The sequence below is a fragment of the Eurypyga helias genome, unplaced genomic scaffold (genome assembly GCF_000690775.1).
Source record: "Eurypyga helias isolate BGI_N326 unplaced genomic scaffold, ASM69077v1 scaffold3975, whole genome shotgun sequence".
In the NCBI taxonomy this organism is placed as follows: Eukaryota; Metazoa; Chordata; class Aves; order Eurypygiformes; family Eurypygidae; genus Eurypyga; species Eurypyga helias.
The window spans coordinates 78,489-96,293 of record NW_010249427.1 but is presented as its reverse complement, the minus strand read 5'-3'; the positions used below and the strand labels follow the sequence as shown (position 1 = coordinate 96,293).

The 17,805-nt window shown below is 46.0% G+C and overlaps 1 protein-coding gene across 1 annotated transcript; it reads left to right on the top strand.

Annotated features, from left to right (window-relative positions):
- Window positions 1-3,247: 3,247 nt before the first annotated feature.
- On the top strand, window positions 3,248-17,579 carry LOC104509410 (attractin-like). Its single transcript, XM_010151344.1, has 3 exons — window positions 3,248-3,351; window positions 15,396-15,510; window positions 17,064-17,579. The coding sequence occupies exons 1-3, from the start codon at window positions 3,259-3,261 to the stop codon at window positions 17,186-17,188; spliced, it is 333 nt and encodes a 110-aa protein (XP_010149646.1). The 5' UTR covers window positions 3,248-3,258; the 3' UTR covers window positions 17,189-17,579.
- Window positions 17,580-17,805: the final 226 nt, after the last annotated feature.

Here is a 17,805-nt window from a genome sequence, read left to right as displayed (position 1 = left end):
TACCGAGACCGGTGACTGCTTTATTATCGTGAATAAAGTGTTCAGGCTTTTCTTGTCAGAAAACACGGCATAGGTTATATTAGTCAATTAACCTGGTAACCTGAATAGCTGTTTTTCTTTTGCTGAGAGCCTGTGCTACCACATGAACCTCAGTTCCTCTGGCATTTTTTCTCCCATGGGTAACCCACTATTCATTTTGCATTATCCATTACTCAACCTGTATGAATTTAAAGCATCACTGGTACGGAACACTGCGTTTCTGCACTTCTAGGCCTGGGTGCTGTGAGAGGAGCAACAGTAGTGGCCCCCCCATCTCCCCGCTGTTTCTCCCCTCCACCATAGGCCATCTGTTGAGTTTGTTTCTTGTCAGATTCTCTTAGTGTGTGGTTGCACCAAAACCTTCAGGAATTGTTTCAATGCTTTCATTCTGCAATTGCTTTGTAATTTTTTTTTTCAGGAGTTTTTCCACTGATTTTAGCGAGGAAATCAATGCAAAAAGGTTGTGCACGTTCTCACAGCTTGCTGTTTCCTAAATATGAAAGGCCAGCGGTGTGCTCCCATATGTGCTTTTTGATGTGCTGTTATTCTAAGCCTGTCAGACATTTTTCCCTTAAGATCCTCTTCAGACCCAAGTGGTGTAAAATAATCCCAGGTTGTCCTATCAGTTGTGTGCTCTAGAAAGCAAAGGTTGGTTTGAACGAGTACTGAGGTTCATTACTTGAAATCTCAGAAGGCCAGTCATCAGGAGTGAGGGTAGGGGGGGTCTGGGGTATCTTGACGTTAGCTGCTGCTCTTGTCTGATGACGTGCTCCACGTCTTGGCTAGAGCAACGCCCCAGTTTCTCCCTTGCAACGTAATTAAATCCTTCAATTAAAATTGTGAAACACCAAACAAATACTGGAGGTTATACACATGCCCAGGTTCAACATGCATGGGACATGCCATAGGGGAAGAGTGATGTTCTGGGTACAGGGCAGTTGTTTCTCCAATTTATTCTTAACTTGGGAGGGGAGCATGTTGTAACGTTACGTGTGCTACACACCAGGAACGGCTGTGAGGAAAAGGATGTTCCCTTGGGGATTTGCTGCTTTGGTTGCAGCTTGGACCTTTGCTTTCACGTGCTTTGGCCACGGTTATGCTGAGAGACGTCCGGGGGTGGCTTTGGAACAGCCCCAAAAGCGATGGCTGTCCCTGGCCAACTCACAGAACGAAGAGGGTAACGGCATCGCTTGTCCCACTGCTCGTGTTGTCACACGTCTCTGCCTTCGCAGCACTGCTGGGAGGTTTGTTTCTTGAAGCTAGCGTTGACTTCAGTAGGAGTCCTGTTGCCAAATTGCACATTTTCCTTGCTAAACGGACTTCCTTCAAAGAGCTAATAGCTTTTAGTTTGGAATTCTCTTGGACATCTCCATCAGGACAGCTTGTTCTTTGATTTTATAGCCATTAAACAAAGTGCTTTATGATGGCTGAAGGGGACAATTGCAGGAACGACAACCCAGCAATCTGTTTCACACTTGCTTTAGTCTGCAATCTGCTGGTGTGATTTAAATATTCGAAAACTCCTCGTGTTCCTTTGCCTGGGTGCGAGTTACACACAAGTTTCCTCACAAGTGCTTAGTACAGCTCCGTTCGTGTGAATTCATTGGGTTTTTTTGCTTTGTGACAGTATCTACAATCTGCTCCAAAATGCTGCTTTTTGCCTTTTTTATTTTTCTTTCAGAAATTAAGGAAAACTTTGCCACTTGCCTTTTATGGCAATTAAATTTTATTATTTTTTTTTAATTAGTCTGGGAGCCATGCAAGCTTATATATACCCCCAAGCTTAGTTGCTTTGCCCATCGTGCCATCCTCCCACCTTGCCTGAACCCCAAACTTATAGACACAGTCTTCCAGTTTTATGCCCCCCCTAAAAACCCCAAAACTAAAAGATGGTTTGGCAAAGGAAAGACTGTAGGTTTAGGAGTTCAAGAAAATGGTGATGTAATTAGCTGGGTCCAAATGGGTTGCACGCTGGAGGGCAGCGTCTTCCTTTCGCCCATGTGCCGTGTCTGCCTCTGCTGAGCTGGATGTGGGTTATTTGGGGTGGGAAGCGTTTTGTGCTGTTTTCTTTAGCACTTTTGGAATGTGGTAAATGATCGGTTGGGGCTTGGAGTGTCAAATTGCCCAGAATTAATGGGGAAATGTGGATGGTGATGGTGGAAACTATAGAGGGTGTTTGGTAGTGTCTCAGTCTTGCTTAAACATAGAGTATAACGAGTATTCTTGCAGCAAAGTAGTAATGCTCACTGTGTAAAGCTGCGTGCAACAGGTGGGTTCAGGCAGTTGCTGCACTTCAAGGGAAGACCGCTGGGTTTTTATGTGCTCTCCAAAGTGTCTGCTTCTTCCCTGATTAAACAGGGCACCAGGACGCGTGGCTTCTGGGAATGAGGGTTGTGGCTTCTGCATCAACTGACAGGTTGTGCAGCTTGCTGTTAGCCGTAGAGATTAGCCGCTGACACCAAAGAGAAGTGTGTCCACAGCTAGGCTAGAACTGAAATGCTGTTGCCACCCCAGGCATATAGGAGGTGTTGGGTTTTTTTTTTTTTGGCCTTGAGAAAAGGCGGCTGCATCGTAACGCTTAAAAGTGCTTAAGAATACAATAAAAAGATGTCTTGTGTCACGAAGGCTTGCAGAGGTTTACCCAGGAAAGGGTTTTCCATTCTAATAAAACATACTGCAACAAGGACATGCTTGCCATTCCGTACGTTTGCTGTGTTCAGAAATGAAATAAACAATAAAACAAGATGATTATTCCATAGCTGCCTGACAGCATTTTGCTAGTGCTTTTCCAAAAAGCAGCAAATTCTTTCTTACAGTAGGTGCGTACTGTTGGATTTTGAAATGGTTCCCACAAATCCTACAGACTCCTGTCATGCCCCAGACTGGTGATGACAAACAACTGGGTTATCACGGTTTAAAAAGTCAATAACTGCTTTATGGAGTCTTAAGCAGATGCATTTTCCCTCCAAAACGAGTCAGGTTAGGACTGTGTGTGTAGCAGTACTGGCAATAAGCTGTTACATTGTAGTAATGTGAATATTTACAGTTATCTGTCTGTACCCTTAAGCCTGTTAAAGCACCAGCTTATTTTTCCATATTCGTCTATATCCCTCTGTATTGGATAAAATCTTTCAGATACATGTTTATTTTTCATCTTTGTGTTGGAACACCACCATAATAATATTTTTCTGTTTATTAAATTAGCAACTACTCCGTGAGATGCAACAGATGGCCAGTCGCCCCTTCGCCTCCATCAACGTTGCCTTAGAAACAGATGAAGAGCCGCCAGATCTTATTGGGGGAAGTATAAAGGTGAGAGCTCAGGCTTTAAGATGGTCCTTACCACAATTAATCGTGGATGCTTGTTTTAAACCATGGTTAACACAATAATCCCAGTTTTACTATATACCTGCAAGAAACCGTAAGTCCAGGAGGGCCAAACAGATACAGTTTTCATTTGCTTTTATCCTTTCAGGTATGTATTTCTAACTTTTGGGCTGTCTTAGGTAAAAGTTATGCTGTTTGTAGGGTATGAGATCTTGTGTTTGCCTTGGGTTTTACAACTTGTAGTAGAGAAGAATGCAGCTTTCCCAGTGCAACGTGTGGCTAGACGTCACCGTAGCTGTTGCACATAGAAACCATTTCGCTGCTGTACCTCAGAGCAAACAAGAACATAGTCGTGTGTCCGTGCTGGAGTAGTGCTAACATATTTCTGATTATAAAGACATCTTGTGCTGCGAAAATAGGAGGGTGGGGAAATCACTGTCATAGATACCCGTTCTTAGACACAATGTGCTGTATTTTTAGGAAATGCATGCTTAAAAGGAGACTGATGAGTTAAAAGACCTTTTTAATGTGATGCTTTGACTAGCAGCCTTGTATACAGAAGAAAAAAAAATAAGAACCTGAGAACACTGATTATTTTTGTTTCCTGTCTAAGGTAGCTGTTTCGTTTTACTTAGACTTCAATTTTTTTAAGGCTTCCTTATTAGTCCAGGCGCAAAGTTTCTCACCTTCTATTACTGTGACAAGAGAGCAAATTCTGTTTTTCTATCCCCAAAAGCGTATATTTTATTTATTGCAAAGCAGATGAAATCAATCTGACTCAAGAACTTCTGTTTGGTGAGTAATAATATTTAAGTCTTGGCCTTAGTGTCAGGAAATGCCACAATTAAGGTTGCTTGTGTAGCCTTAGCTCTCCCATATTTATCTGTAAATTAAGTCTTTCATAGCAAATTTTACCACTTTTTTCACCTGATTGCTATCCTGCAGCATCTTCTGGGTGGATGCTGTATCGTAGAAGCTTTTCAGTATATTGTCATTTCATTATTTGTTCTGGTTTTTTACTATGTTCCATCCAAACCTTTAGTCCCAAGCTTGAACAATTTCTGGGGTTGTCCCACATCTGAGTGCTTCACAAATTAATCGCTACCTTCTTCTGAAATCAGGGATTATTGTCCCTGTTGTGCAGAGATGAACCTTGCAGTGTAGTGAAGCTAAAGTAAAATTTTCACAGGTACTCAGTAATTTGGGGTAATGGAGTGACAGGGACCTGTCTCCAGGACCTCTCCTTGGAGGCTCTGAGTGGTCCTGCTTCCCACTGACTTTCCTTTGACTCCAAACCATTCAGTTTTCCTGGGTTATTACAGTTTCTGTACCTGTGTTATGAGGATGGTAGGCACAGGAAGTCATTAGCTGCTAACAGCTCACCCAGATTCTGAAATCCATGCTTGGAAAATAGGGTTATCCCTCCACGGATCAGAATGAGCGTTTTCTTAGTCGCTTCATCGAAGAAGCCGTGGATGCGTGTGGACGTTCCCATTGGGATGGAGATGGATTTGTGAGGCTGTAGCCTGGCAGCTGGTGGCTTTGGGTTGCAGTCTGCTGACTGGGGACACTTCCCTTCCTCTCCTCCCATTTTCTGGAAATAAGGCAACTAAAAGCACCCCTTCTGTAGGCTCTGTACAGAAGAAGCTGTCCAAGACTCGGTGATCTCTGCCAAGTTTGTCTGCACTCAAACACTACAGAGAGGACTGTAAACTTTGGATCTCCCGTGTTCCCATTCGCATGTTATTTCTCCTCTAGTTCCGCTGGCAATGCTTTTCCCTTTTCATCTGGGCTTTGTGGTTTGTGTTCTCCTCCATGCCTCCCTGCTTTTTGTTTCCTGAGAAATTTCTTCTTGGATTATAAGAGTGTAGCTTCCTTGCTTCCCCGCGTCTGCCATCATCTTCCATATCTCGCTTCTCTAACCTCCTTGGGTTACTCAGGAATGGATGGAGAAGCTGGTTTTAAGCATAAGTAAGACTGGACAGATGTCCCTTTTCAGACCCCGAAGTTGTTAACCAACTGCTGATTGCCCTCTGCGCTGAGAGCTCATACAAATGTTTCTAAATCCACTTGAGGCATAAATGAGGTGAGCTGATTCAGGCAAATAGCCCAAACTCTGGACAGGAACCTGAAGCCAAGTGGGGAACACGGATGTGGACTGTTGTGCCACGGGGTAACTTCATCAGCTGGAATGTCTTGGTGCAGAACCAGGATGTTTTTCCAGGACAAGAAGAGTTGCTAAATGTCTTTTGGGGATGGGGGTGTTTATATAGTTTTTTATCATCTTGGAGAACTTGGATAGGGGATAAAAGTATGTATAGAAGTTGAGAGTGTTTCAGCAAAGTTGAAATCAAATGGAGAGGAGGCTCCCTGCATGGATGGGGAGGCTCAGGAAGCTTGTGGGTTGCGAGCAACTTGGGGAATGATGCTTCTGAGATAATCTGGCCTGTTTGATGCTGCATATAAATGAATTTAAATAGAAGTGAAAAAACAGTCTCAGTATCTTTGGGGTTAACTTTGGTTCTTCTCCTTATTCCCTTTGCACCTGCATGGGAGAAAAGCAGGAGGGAGCTGCAGGAGGATGGGCTGGGACAATACAGAAATGTAGGATTGCATTTTCCTTTGTCTTTTGTCTATTCCTTAATTGTTAGCCGAGAAAAAAGTGAAGGGAAACATTGCTGCATGGTCGGACTGCAAGCCATTCTGCAGTTGTTCTGCTTTTCGCTGTGTCAGAATTTGAGCGCCTTCGTTTTAATGCAAGAAATCCAGACTTGCGTTATCAGAAACGCATTGGTGTTTTTCTTTCCCCATGTGAATCAAAGCCTTTGGTTAATAACGAGTTTATTTGAGGGTTACAAGGGAGAAGTGGAAAATGGGACATCTTGTCTGCAAGAGATTAATTTCCTTTTCCATTGTGCATAGCCACTTGGCAGCCAGTGTCAAACTAGTTCCATGCTAAGCTAATGTTTTCCAGCTGGACAGTATTAGAACCGTGTTTTCAATTAGTATTTTTCCTGGGGTACTTAGAAGTAATAGAAAGTGATTTACCTGCAGGGAAACTATTCATATTACAGTCTGCAGCTAGGCAACACGTAACTACCTGCTTGGGTTTATTTCCCACTCAGCAAATACCCACCGGATCACAAATCTCCCACTAAATTTGCTTGGTTATTACAAAACCCATTGGCTTTTCTCTGCAGCTCTTTGTGTGTTCGGAGGTGCTGTGTATCGGCATTTTTTCTAAGAGTATTTAACACTCCTGGGTATCTGGGATTCATCCAGGTGTCTCACCTGGTATTACTGTAACGCAGGGTTTGTTAGGTCTTATATCTACTTAATCTAAGTCCGGTAGTCCTCCGCAGCCATTGTTAAAAGAAGCTTTCCTGAAAGAATTCAGAAAATTTATTTTTGACATTGGTTACCAGGTATCTTGAAGCTGTTAAAGGTGTGAAGTTAACGCTTGTAGATTCTTAAGAAAAAACACATATGCAGCACTGCAAGCAAATACTAAGCTTGAGCAAAACACCTACAGGTTCAGCAAGAGAATTGTTGCATTAGAAAAAATTATCCTTAAGTTGGAGAAAAAATTGTCTCAGAAGTTTTTAGAGGATTCAAAAACCACTCTTGTCAAATGGAGCATTCCCCTAGTAGCGCCGGTCCATAGAGCAGCCTTTGCTGTGCTGTGTCTGGGGATCCAACATGCAAAGCCTGTGCTAAGAGGTGATTATTTTTGTGTCCGTGATGGACAGGCTGTCCACATCTGTAGTCGCCTAGATGGAGTGAGAGAAGTACTTGGTGAGCAAAGTCCTCGCGAAGTTCATCTGGCATGTTCTGCACCTTCATGCATTTTGTTCTGCTGTGTTAGGCTGCTGAGGGCAAAACAGCTTCACTGCAAATCCTTCATCAGACATCAGCCGACCAAGCTGGCTGATTCCTTCAAAACAGCAGAAAAAGTGATGGAAAATAGCATCTTACTCTGGTAATTAGTTTGCTTTTTTTCGGAAGAAAGTGCTGTTGCGTGGTTTAAAGGCTGCCAGAAGGTCCCATCTGTTCAAGCAGCACAGAGACGAAGTGGTGGGCTGATGTAGGAGTGGGCAAGGGACACCACAGATTTGTATTTTCGGTCTATTTGTGTTTTGCATTTCAGTGGTTCCCCTGTTATATTCCTTTCACACTGCAGTGCAGTTGCAGCTGTCGGTAATGAGCGGAGAAGTGAGTAGTTGACAGCCCTGTGCCAGCAGGCAGTGGGTCTGGGGGAGCTGCAGGGGTGCCACGCCAGGGAGGAGGAGTTTGAAAGGAAGTGTCCTCCAGCTCTGGCACTTCTACGTGGCGATTTCATCTTAACCTAACGTAGCTCTGTGTCGGGCTGTCTCACGCGATGAGAGAAGCCACGTGAAGAACAGCTAAGGGCCAAGGAACTGATCATTTTTAGGGCTGTTATCCCTTTTTAGGGTTGTCACTCTTGGGATGCCACTGTTATCCTCCAAAGGATAGTAGTTGGAAGAAGGGGTTGAAATTGAGGGGAGAAAACATAAACAGCCCAATCTTAATCTGATGTGGCAGTTGCTGGGGATGGTTTGTGTGCAGCATTCGCGGCCAGAAAGGCTGGTTTTGTTTCGCCTGACCTGTCCAAGGCAGGCTGCCTTGTTAGCTTGCCTTTTGAAATCCAGTTTAATTTCTAATGTATTATTTCTAGGCTTCCTAGCATTTGCTGCTTCTAGGAGCTTTTCCCCGCATTAAAGCTGAGGCGTATAAAGCATGTCAGCATGTAGCTGTCTCTTTGTCTTTAGCAAAAGCACTTTCACTCATTAGACTGGGTCCATATTGCACGAGCGGATGGCAGGAGCCCTCCCATTGCATCAAGAGGACGAGGGATGCACAACGAGAAGCGACATTCCAGCTTGTCCTTTACATTTGGTGTTAATTCTGCTTACACTGGCCCGCTTTCTGGTTCATGGAAGGGCGTGTGATCCCCTTTGAAGGAGCACCGTGCTAGATGGAGCTGCCAGCGGTAAGGAGGGAGTGTTATCTCGGCAGCCGAGGTGTGTGAAACGGATTAGCCGCGCTAGAATTGCGTATCGTCTGGCTGCGATCTGTACAGCGAAGGCAACAACAAAAATACCTGATGAAACCTTCACCGACTGAATTATTTCCACTTAACTAGTGCCGGGTATCTTGGTTTGATATCTGTTGCAAAATTAGGGACTTGAGGAGGACTTTCGGCACTACCATAATATCATACGGATTATAAATATTTGGAAGGGAGTTATCGTGAGATCAACAGAGGCATCTGTTAATCCTGCCTTGTATGTAGGGAATGTTTGGCTGATAATTGAGATTTAACTGGGTTTAGATTTGAAGACTGTAAATTTTGCAGTGGGATGGACCCTGATAAGGAGGAATTGGCTGGGGGGAGAGGAAGCAGTGCAAAGTTTCCCACAGGAGATGTTTTTTCTAAGCTCTTTTTTCCCTCTAGTGCAAACGAGTGTCTCTTCTGATTGAAGTACTAATAACACCAGCAGCTCCTCAGAAACATTATCAGAGACCTATTTGCATTTCTTTATGCCAAGTAGTTGGTTTGTGTCTTGTGTTTGCAGTCTTCATCCAACTGTCCTATTTCGTTGGGCTTTTTACGTGCACTTTTTCATGTGCAAAAACCAGCCAAGTGGTCAAAAAGAACTGGAAAAATCCTGCTTTCTCACCCATATAAATTCCAAAATAAATATCTGCTGTTGGCCGTATGTATTTTGCCCAAACTTGATACCCATGGCCTTGTCCATCCCATCCCCTCTCCGGGCCATCAGCAGGGAATTGGAAAAGAGAGCGAGTGTTGGCTTAGGCGAGTGGTGACGCTCAGAGCTGTGACAGGAGGTTTTTGTCCTTTCAGGGTCACTGCGTGTGAAATACAAACTTGCCTAGCGAAATCCTTTCCGTCACCGAGAGCTTGTGTCTGGGTTGTGCTGGACTGCCAATGTGCACTTCAGAACAGAAAGCAGTCGTTAACTGCAGCAGGTGCAAACTCAGTGCCCCGTGAGGCTGGTTTCCCTGAATGCTCCTAGTTACGGGTAACTCAGGATGCTCACATCTGTATTTTCCATGTCAGACTGTTGCCATTCACCTGAGGGTTTGAACACGATTATTATTTACTTCCTCACATGTAGGAGCCCAGTGTTGGGGCTGAGTTGCGAGCAATTCATTCCCCAGCCCCCATGTCACTTCCAAGGTAGATATCAGGGACGAGGTAAATGTAAATTTTTAATCTAGACTCATTTGCTGCAAATTATTGCTGGAAGTTCATTCATCTCTATCTTGGAGGACATACATATTACCCCGAGAATACGATTTTTAAAATGTAATACTCTATTTTTTTATAGAAAATTGCTTGTAACTTATTTTACAAATGTTCAGTCAGCTTTTAATGGCACAATTTAAAAACTTGCAAATGGAATTTGACCCTTTTTCTACAGAGTGAAATCATCTGAAGAAGTGGAGTCAAATAATAAAATTGAACTGTTTCAGTAATGTTCCTCTTCTGTTCCCCCACCATAAGGTTTTTCCTTTATTTTAATTTCCTTACTGGAAATTGAAAACCATGTAAGAGTTATTTGATCAAACCGCAGAAATATGTTTTCTTGTTAAGAAAAAAAAACACAGTAGTTTTTTTACATTCTGTAAAGCAATGTGCTGGCAGTGTATAACAGAACCTAAATAAAATTGATGCTGTGTTTTTTAAATTACACAGAATATTTACTGTTCTAGCCATTAGTTTTATGTGACACATTATTAACCTTTAGAATTTGTCGAATATAAGCAGCATAAATAGAAGTAATGAGATGAAATAAAAGAGAAATGTTTAGGTTGAACATCACGCCATGCAGCTTGATTGCGGGAAGCATTTGGCTGTGGAATTCTCTCCCAAGGGAACCGGTGGTGCACCCCCCACCTGGGGCACTTGGAAATAGCCCAAGCACAGCACTGGAAAATGCCCTGTTGGAGTAGAACATCCCGCTGGAGAAGGCGGGCTGACTCGGTGATCTAATGGGTCTCTTACTGCTTTTAACGTCTATAATTGTTCAAGCTTTACGCATATTAAGTACATATCAAAACTCCTGGGCAGCTGCAGTTGCTTGGCTTGTTAGTGCTGGTTTTGGGCAGCGAAGTCATCTGTGGAAAACAGCTGAGAACAGATTTGCTGTCTCAAGGGACAGTAGGGCTGTGTCACTGCTTGGTAAAACACCACCAGCTTCCTGGTTTCCTCCAAAACCAGGTTGTCGCTCTGTCCAAGCGCTGCCTAATGGAAAACGTGTGCTCGTGCTTCCTGGTTCCAACCCAGGTGCTGCAGGGCACCTTCCTGCAGGTGCGCACGGCCCAGCCACGCGGGTTTAAATCTCTGCGCCAGACCGAGAGGTCTTTCCTGGCTTCTTAGTCTCCGACTGACATGTGCACTATCCCGACTCCTAGTTCTTGGGGTTTTTTTCCCTTCCATATCCATTCTTCGGGTCTTTGCTGGGAGGGACGATCAGAATCCCTTTGGGCTATCCCAACCAGGAGGGGGAATAGTCTGGCTACGCGTGTCTTGCTGTTGGCTGTCTGGAAGCGTGCTCCCTGTTTTGTCAAGCACAAGGCTCCTGTCTGACGGGGCGCTGGAGGGCAATTTGGCTTGTGTGGATTCACCCACCACCAAAGGTGAGATCCTCCTGTGGTCTTTGTCCAGATGCTCCAGCAGCTGGGCTCTGCGTTCCCCTCCATGCCCCCCTCCCAGGTGGGACTCTGCTGCTCAGGCACCACGCAAAGCAGTCAGCGTGTGCCGAGTGTCTGAGGGATGCAACTCATTTGCATAGATTTGAATAATGTCTACTTTATTGTGCCATTAAGCCTTCAATAAAAAGGAATTGCTTCTATAATTCAACAATGGGCTTATCAAAACACACTGAATGGAATGCTCTGGCAGAGGCTGCCTGTAACCGTCTGAGGGAAGGTGTTACGGAGTTTGGAAATCTGCATATTTTATGGGTTTTTTTAAGTGGGCTATTAAAGCCACCTGTCAGACAGTGTACCGGCACTTCAAACGTCCCGATCTCTGGTTCCCAAGTCCACTCCAAACCTTCTTGCAGAATATTAGCTTGTATCTGCAACGATAGCATTCGGAAACCACATGGGAGGCAGATACGCTGCGGAGGTGGGGAGGGAAAGGAGACACGAGCCCTTCTTAGGTCTCCCCAGGAAAATTCAGTTTGATGAAAGCAGCCACCTTCTCCTGAGCTGCTTTGCACCATGGTAGCACCTACACAGGCCGTGCCCAGACACGAGCAGGCTCACAGCGAGGCCAGCTATGGGCGAGATCTGCAATCAAGGTAGCCATCTAGTTGCTGGTTGAATCACCCCTGTGTTTTTCCTCCCTGTCCTGGGCTCCGGTGCCGGATTTCTCTGTATCTCGCAGAGGGCACGGCATGCCCTTCACTCCCAGCTGACCTCTTGCTTGCATCAAACTCCTCATCCCCGTCACTCGGTGCGTGAGTCATGCCGGCGAGCCGCGCTTTGTCTCTTGGTCTGGAGATGAGATGCGGCATGAGTCACAGTTCGAAAGGCAGGTGCCTGAACTGGTGCTGCCAAAAATAAATTTGCAGGACTTGATTCCTTATGCTGCTTTCTGCTGTTATTAACTGCCGCTTGTCTCGGGAAAACGGCTGGGTTTGATGGGCAGCAGACCACTGTTTTCCCCTTTTAGATTTAAGATTGAGATGAGCTGCAGCAAGATGATCTTGAGCTTAATTCCTTCCAAATTAGCTTGCAACTGCCTGACAGATTCTGGATGCATCGTTATAGAAACTTTACCTCCTTGCTTTGCATGGTTAACAGAAGCAAAGTTCTACATGCAGTGAGATACTACCAATTCTTTACTAGCTTTTCTGCGCAGATCGACAGGGGAAGGAAGGAGTCAGTGTCCTCTGCCCTCAGCTCTCTGTGCTACATCCGATAGATTAAAAATTCACTGCAGCATCAAGGTCAGACTCAGTCCCATGGAAGAACGCCGTTTTTTAGGTATCAGTGTGACCAGGGTCTGCTGCTGCTCACTGGGGGCCTGTTTGGGGCTCTTTTGACACCAGCGGCCTGCACGGGTGCTGCTCACAGGTGAGAGTGGGATCGGGAGGGCAGAGAGGAAGAAGATGGGTGACCGTGAGGAACAAAATAAAAATCCCTTGGAAAGGGAACAGATCATGCCTACGGGGGCTCACAATGAGAGGTTTGGCTGCGTGTGTAGGGTTCGTTAGTTGGAAAGGGCAGTGGAGGAGAAAGGGTCCTGTCTGGGGCTGAGAGATGAGCTAAATTACTGTGCAGTGACCGGCCTCTATTCCTCACCGCTTGGTGATATGCAGGAGAATCAGGGTGGTTTGATACCATTACAGAGGCCCTGTCAAAGCTTGAAAGGCCTCTCGGGTCCCCCGTGGTCCGGAGCAGCAGCCAAGGTGCAGAGAGGGACTGTTGGGAGAGCTGGGGAAGGGAATGTTTGTGTTCAGATGAGAAATTCAGAGCATTGCTCACTCAAATGAGCCAACAAGGCCAAGATGTGCAGTAGGGTGAAGCCTGGAGAGAGGGTTAAAGTCGCAGAAGAACGTCAGATGGGTGAATAAATTTAGGTGAGAAAGTATTGAAGTCAGAAGAAAGTTTCTGGTGTCGGAGTAGTGAGATCCAGGAGCAGGGAGCCTCGGGAAAAGATCTCACAGGGTTGATGGCACAGGCTGAAAGTGTAACTGCCTTAAAGCAGAGCATTGCGCTTCCATGTGCAGTCACCTGCGTTAGTGACGGCTGGATTCGGTGGCCATGGGAAGTGTTTTCCAGCCTCCTGTTTCTGCACCATCAGCTGGAGGGTGACGAGCGTGCTGCAGAGCATCCCCCTGACGCGGCAAAGCACATCGGGGTAGAGTTGTACTGAACAACTTAGGCTGGGGAAGGAACAGAGTTGCAGAAGTATTTTGATTAGAATCATAGAATCACAGGATGGTTTGGGTGGGAAGGGACCTTTAAAAGTCTCTAATCCAACCCCCTGCCATGGGCAGGGACACCTTACATGAGACCAGGTTGCTCAGAGCCCGGTCCAGCCTGAATGTTTGCAGGGAGGGGGTGTCTACCACCTCTCTGGGCAACCTGTCCCAGTGCCTCCCCACCTTCTGTGGGAAGAATTTCTTCCTGATATCCAATCTCAGACTCCCTCTTTCAGTTTAAACCCATCACCCCTTGTCCTGTCACTCCCTGCCCTGGGAAGAAGTCCCCCCCAGCTTTCTTGTGACCCCCCAGGCACTGGAAGGGACTCTGAGGTCTCCCCAGATCCTTCTCTTCTATGGGCTGAACACCCCAACTCTCCCGGCCTGTCCCCATGGCAGAGGGGCTCCAGCCCTCGGAGCATCTCCGTGGCCATTAATCCAGTAGGAGTTAAAGCAAATACATTGAAAAGGTATTAGGAAAGACCATCTCTTGGCTTGTTCAGTTGCTCCTTCGTCCTTCTCTTCCCCCCCACTGTTTCTTCTCTGCTTGGTCTTTGCATCTCACTCTGCTCAGCACTGAGGATGAGCGCGAGCGCTTGCCGTAACACCCAAGCTCCGGGACTCTGCAGGGCTGGTTTAGTAACCATGGAATAAGGCAGGTACTTGGCTCGCTCCGAAAGAAAATAAACCGTGTGCTCGGCGCGTGCTCCCCCTCGGAGGGCAGAAGTCCGTGGGCTGTGTTTGCAGTTGCCTTCTCTGTGCTCTCTCCATTACCCCTGGTAATTGAGTCGCCTGTGGGATACAGCACCAGGGCAGGCTTGGTTGCTTTGTGGGAAAAGCATTATTTTGAGTTTGATCCCTTTGTTGGGGATGGGAAGAAGATGCAGAAATCTGCACTCGTAAAGCAGGCAGACGGCAGCTTACATCGTTATGGTCTGTAGAATACATATTTAATCTACCTTGCACAGACTTAACATATTGTCATTGCAATCGTTACAGTAAATATGAGATATGAAAACAGTTTTAAGTTTTATTTTGCTTGCTGTCATTTCTTTCTTTTTTTATTGAGCAGCAGTAATTTAATAGCGTTGTTTGACTCCTGTTCATTTTATTCAGTGTTTTGCATTGTGTTGAGTTTCTGTTAAACATTTAAGTATGGTAGTACAGTTTCATACCTAATGGAAAAAGCAATAATTATTTCATTAATACCAGGGTAGAATTTGTCCGTGCTGAAGGGGAACTCAGAAAGCACTGGGCATGTCAGGTGAAATCATCTTTCTTAAAGTTTTTTGCTTATGTGGAAGAAAAGAGGGCACTCCCTTGTACCTCTGCTCACAGGCTTAGACTCGCATCCTCATCTGACTGTTAGGCCATCCCTCAATAACGCTGATCGTGTGTAATTCTGTGTGGGACCGGGACCTGGCTTAGATAGCAACAGATTTTAGTTTCCCGGCTGTGCTATTGCATTCTGTCCCTCTAATGGCACATTGAAATGGGCAGTTGGTCATTCAAATGAAACCTTGACAGGAGCGCAGTGGGAGGGTGATGTTCAAAGGTGCTGAGGGTCACCAGTCTGGGCCACTGCTCCTCTAGGAAAGCCGGCTGCCCGTGGGGACGTGTACGGTGCTGGGAAAGTGTCACATGGAGTTAAACTCTGGAAACAGAAGTCAAACGGCCAGATGTGCCGATATCTGTGACCTGCTGCTGAAGGGTTCAAAGGAAAAGACCCCTCAGTCCTGTTGTTGAGCACAAGCTGCTCCTTTGTTCTTGAATTTAGGGAGAAATTTAGGAAGAAGCCTTGTGTAGAGCTTGACTTTTTAATCGCTGGATGTTTATTAAGTACACGTGTGTTTTGTGATGACTGGGTTTTGATTGTTGCTAACGCTGGTTTCGGCTTTTCTCACTGCGTGCTGGAAATCTGCCATGTGCAGACACACGGTTCATGCCCTGAAGCTTGTACGATCTGAAAAGATGATGCTGGGGGAAGAGGGAGGGTGTAACACGCTGTCTAACATTTCTTTTCTCCTCTTCCTCCTCTTACTGCAGACTGTACCAAAGCCGATAGCGCTGGAGCCCTGCTTTGGGAACAAAGCAGCCGTTCTCTCCGTATTCGTGAGGTTGCCTCGAGGACTTGGGGGCATACCACCCCCGGGGCAGTCAGGTGAGGAATATCCTCGTCTCCGCTGGCTTGCTCCTAAATCTGTGCTCCGTCCCAGCCTTACAGATTCACCCTGCAGATTCAGGCTTGGTCCCGCAGCGGCGGCTGTACCCGCACCATGACTGAGGATGTGCTGGGGTTATTTTACGTGAGCTTGGGCCCTCTTGGTTCCATTTCTTGGGTCAGTTGATGGATGAACATTTGCTATTTGGATTACACTTGAATTGGTGGCTGGGGCAAAAGGGGGATCTGATCTGGTACAGGCAAGTTTGCAGTAGTTACTTACAAAAGCAACTTGTTTCCCAGCCCATTCCCTCCATTCGCAGCTCCATGTGTACAGGGACATCGAGTCTTTTCCGAGCATCTCTGCCCTCCTCTTCAGCAGCTCTGGTCAGAGAAGTTTTCTCCATCCAGCTGAAGGTTTCCTTGTTCCCAGCCCCTCCTCACTTAAACCTGCTTGCAGGGCACTGACACATCATCTCCTGGGCAGTTTGTGATTTCGCTGGGGTTTCTCCAGCTCCTGGTGGGCAGGGGGAAGCAGAGGATCTTAAGAGAGTATTAGCTGGGTTTTCAGAACAGTTCGACTTGATGGTCTTCAAGGTCTTTTCGAACATAAAAGATTCTGTGATTCAGTTCTGTGATTCTGTGAGATGAGGTGGTTTGACTGTGAGCTGTATTGCAGCGAATCACATACGGCCAGCGGGGGTTTGGACCTGTTGAGTCCAGAACGGAGATGCTCCGAGGGCGGGAGCCCCTCTGCCATGAGGACAGGCTGGGAGAGTTGGGGTGTTCAGCCTGGAGAAGAGAAGGCTCCGGGGAGACCTTAGAACTTCTTCCAGTGCCTGGGGGGCTACAAGAAAGCTGGGGGGGACTTTTTCCAAGGGCAGGGAGTGACAGGACAAGGGGTAACGGGTTTAAATGGAAAGGAGATTGAGATGGGACATCAGGAAGAAATTCTTCCTGGAGAGGGTGGGGAGGCACTGGGACAGGTTGCCCAGAGAAGCTGTGGATGCCCCATCCCTGGAAGTGTCCAGGGTCAGGCTGGATGAGGCTTGGAGCAACCTGGTCTAGTGGAAGGTGTCCCTGCCCATGGCAGGGGGTGGGACTGGGTGCTCTTTAAGGTCTCTTCCAACCCAAACCATCCTGTGATTCTATGATCTGCCAGGAGGGGGTTGCAGAGATGACGGATGCCTGGGAAGTGCAGCGGAACCTCCATGGACATGTGCATTCAGGATTTGTTCTAGCACATTGAATGGTGCTGAGAAAGACACCTTCCTTTAATATTATGGGTTTCATGGCCATTGATATCCACAGTTCTTATTTCCAGGTTTTTCTGCTGCAGTTGCTTTCAATAAAACATGCAGCATTTAAAAGCTGATTTCAGAATAACTGGTAGAGTTTAATCTCTTAAGCCAAAATGCTTTTCTATTGCTTTTTTTTAAGAACAGCTCAAAAACCGATACTCGTTTTGTGGCTTGGAGGGTTTTTCTCAGCAGTGGGGGAATGATTTGTCTCTAGCTGTTTTGTTTCGTGACCATCTCGTTTTGTTGCATCAGGTCTCGCAGTGGCCAGTGCACTGGTGGACATTTCACAACAGATGCCAATTGCCTACAAAGAGAAATCGGGTGCAATACGAAATCGGAAACAGCAGCCCCCTGCACAGCCAGGAACCTGTATTTGATGCATGGACATCAGAAACTGTATAGGGTTTTAAACAAAACGGAAAAGTAATACCAAGGAGGAGGAGGAGACAGATTTCCGCGTTGTGTCACAAGAGACTCGAAGCACTCAAGAAAAACACAACTTCCTTGAACCCAGTTTTTCCTCTCATCTACGTGATAGTTGGCTTTATTTGACAACTGCTCCACTTAAGTTTTACTGACACGTGGCTTCAGATTGCTCCTTTGTTTCCTTCGAGTTTAAAGTGAAATGATTTCATTGCAGGCCCAGTAACATTCGGTCGCTGCCATTCATGGTCGGTGTAAATACAGCAGTAGTCCATCATGAATGACACTCAGGTTTATACATGGAAAGTGCTTTGTAGTTCACGTATTTATCAAACTGTACAAAAAGAGAAAGATGCAGTGTTTACAGGTGTCAGCTCTCAACACATAAACACTACTGTTAATTTTGAAATCATCTTCATCCCTTGTTTTCATTTGATATTATCTGTTGATTCCCTCCCTTCCTAAGCGGACCTCTCTTCCAGCTGCAGCAGTTTTGTAGTCGTCATGGTCCGGAACACGAGGAGCGCAAACGCTGGGATGGTTTACGGGCTGATGTTGCGTGTTGCTCACG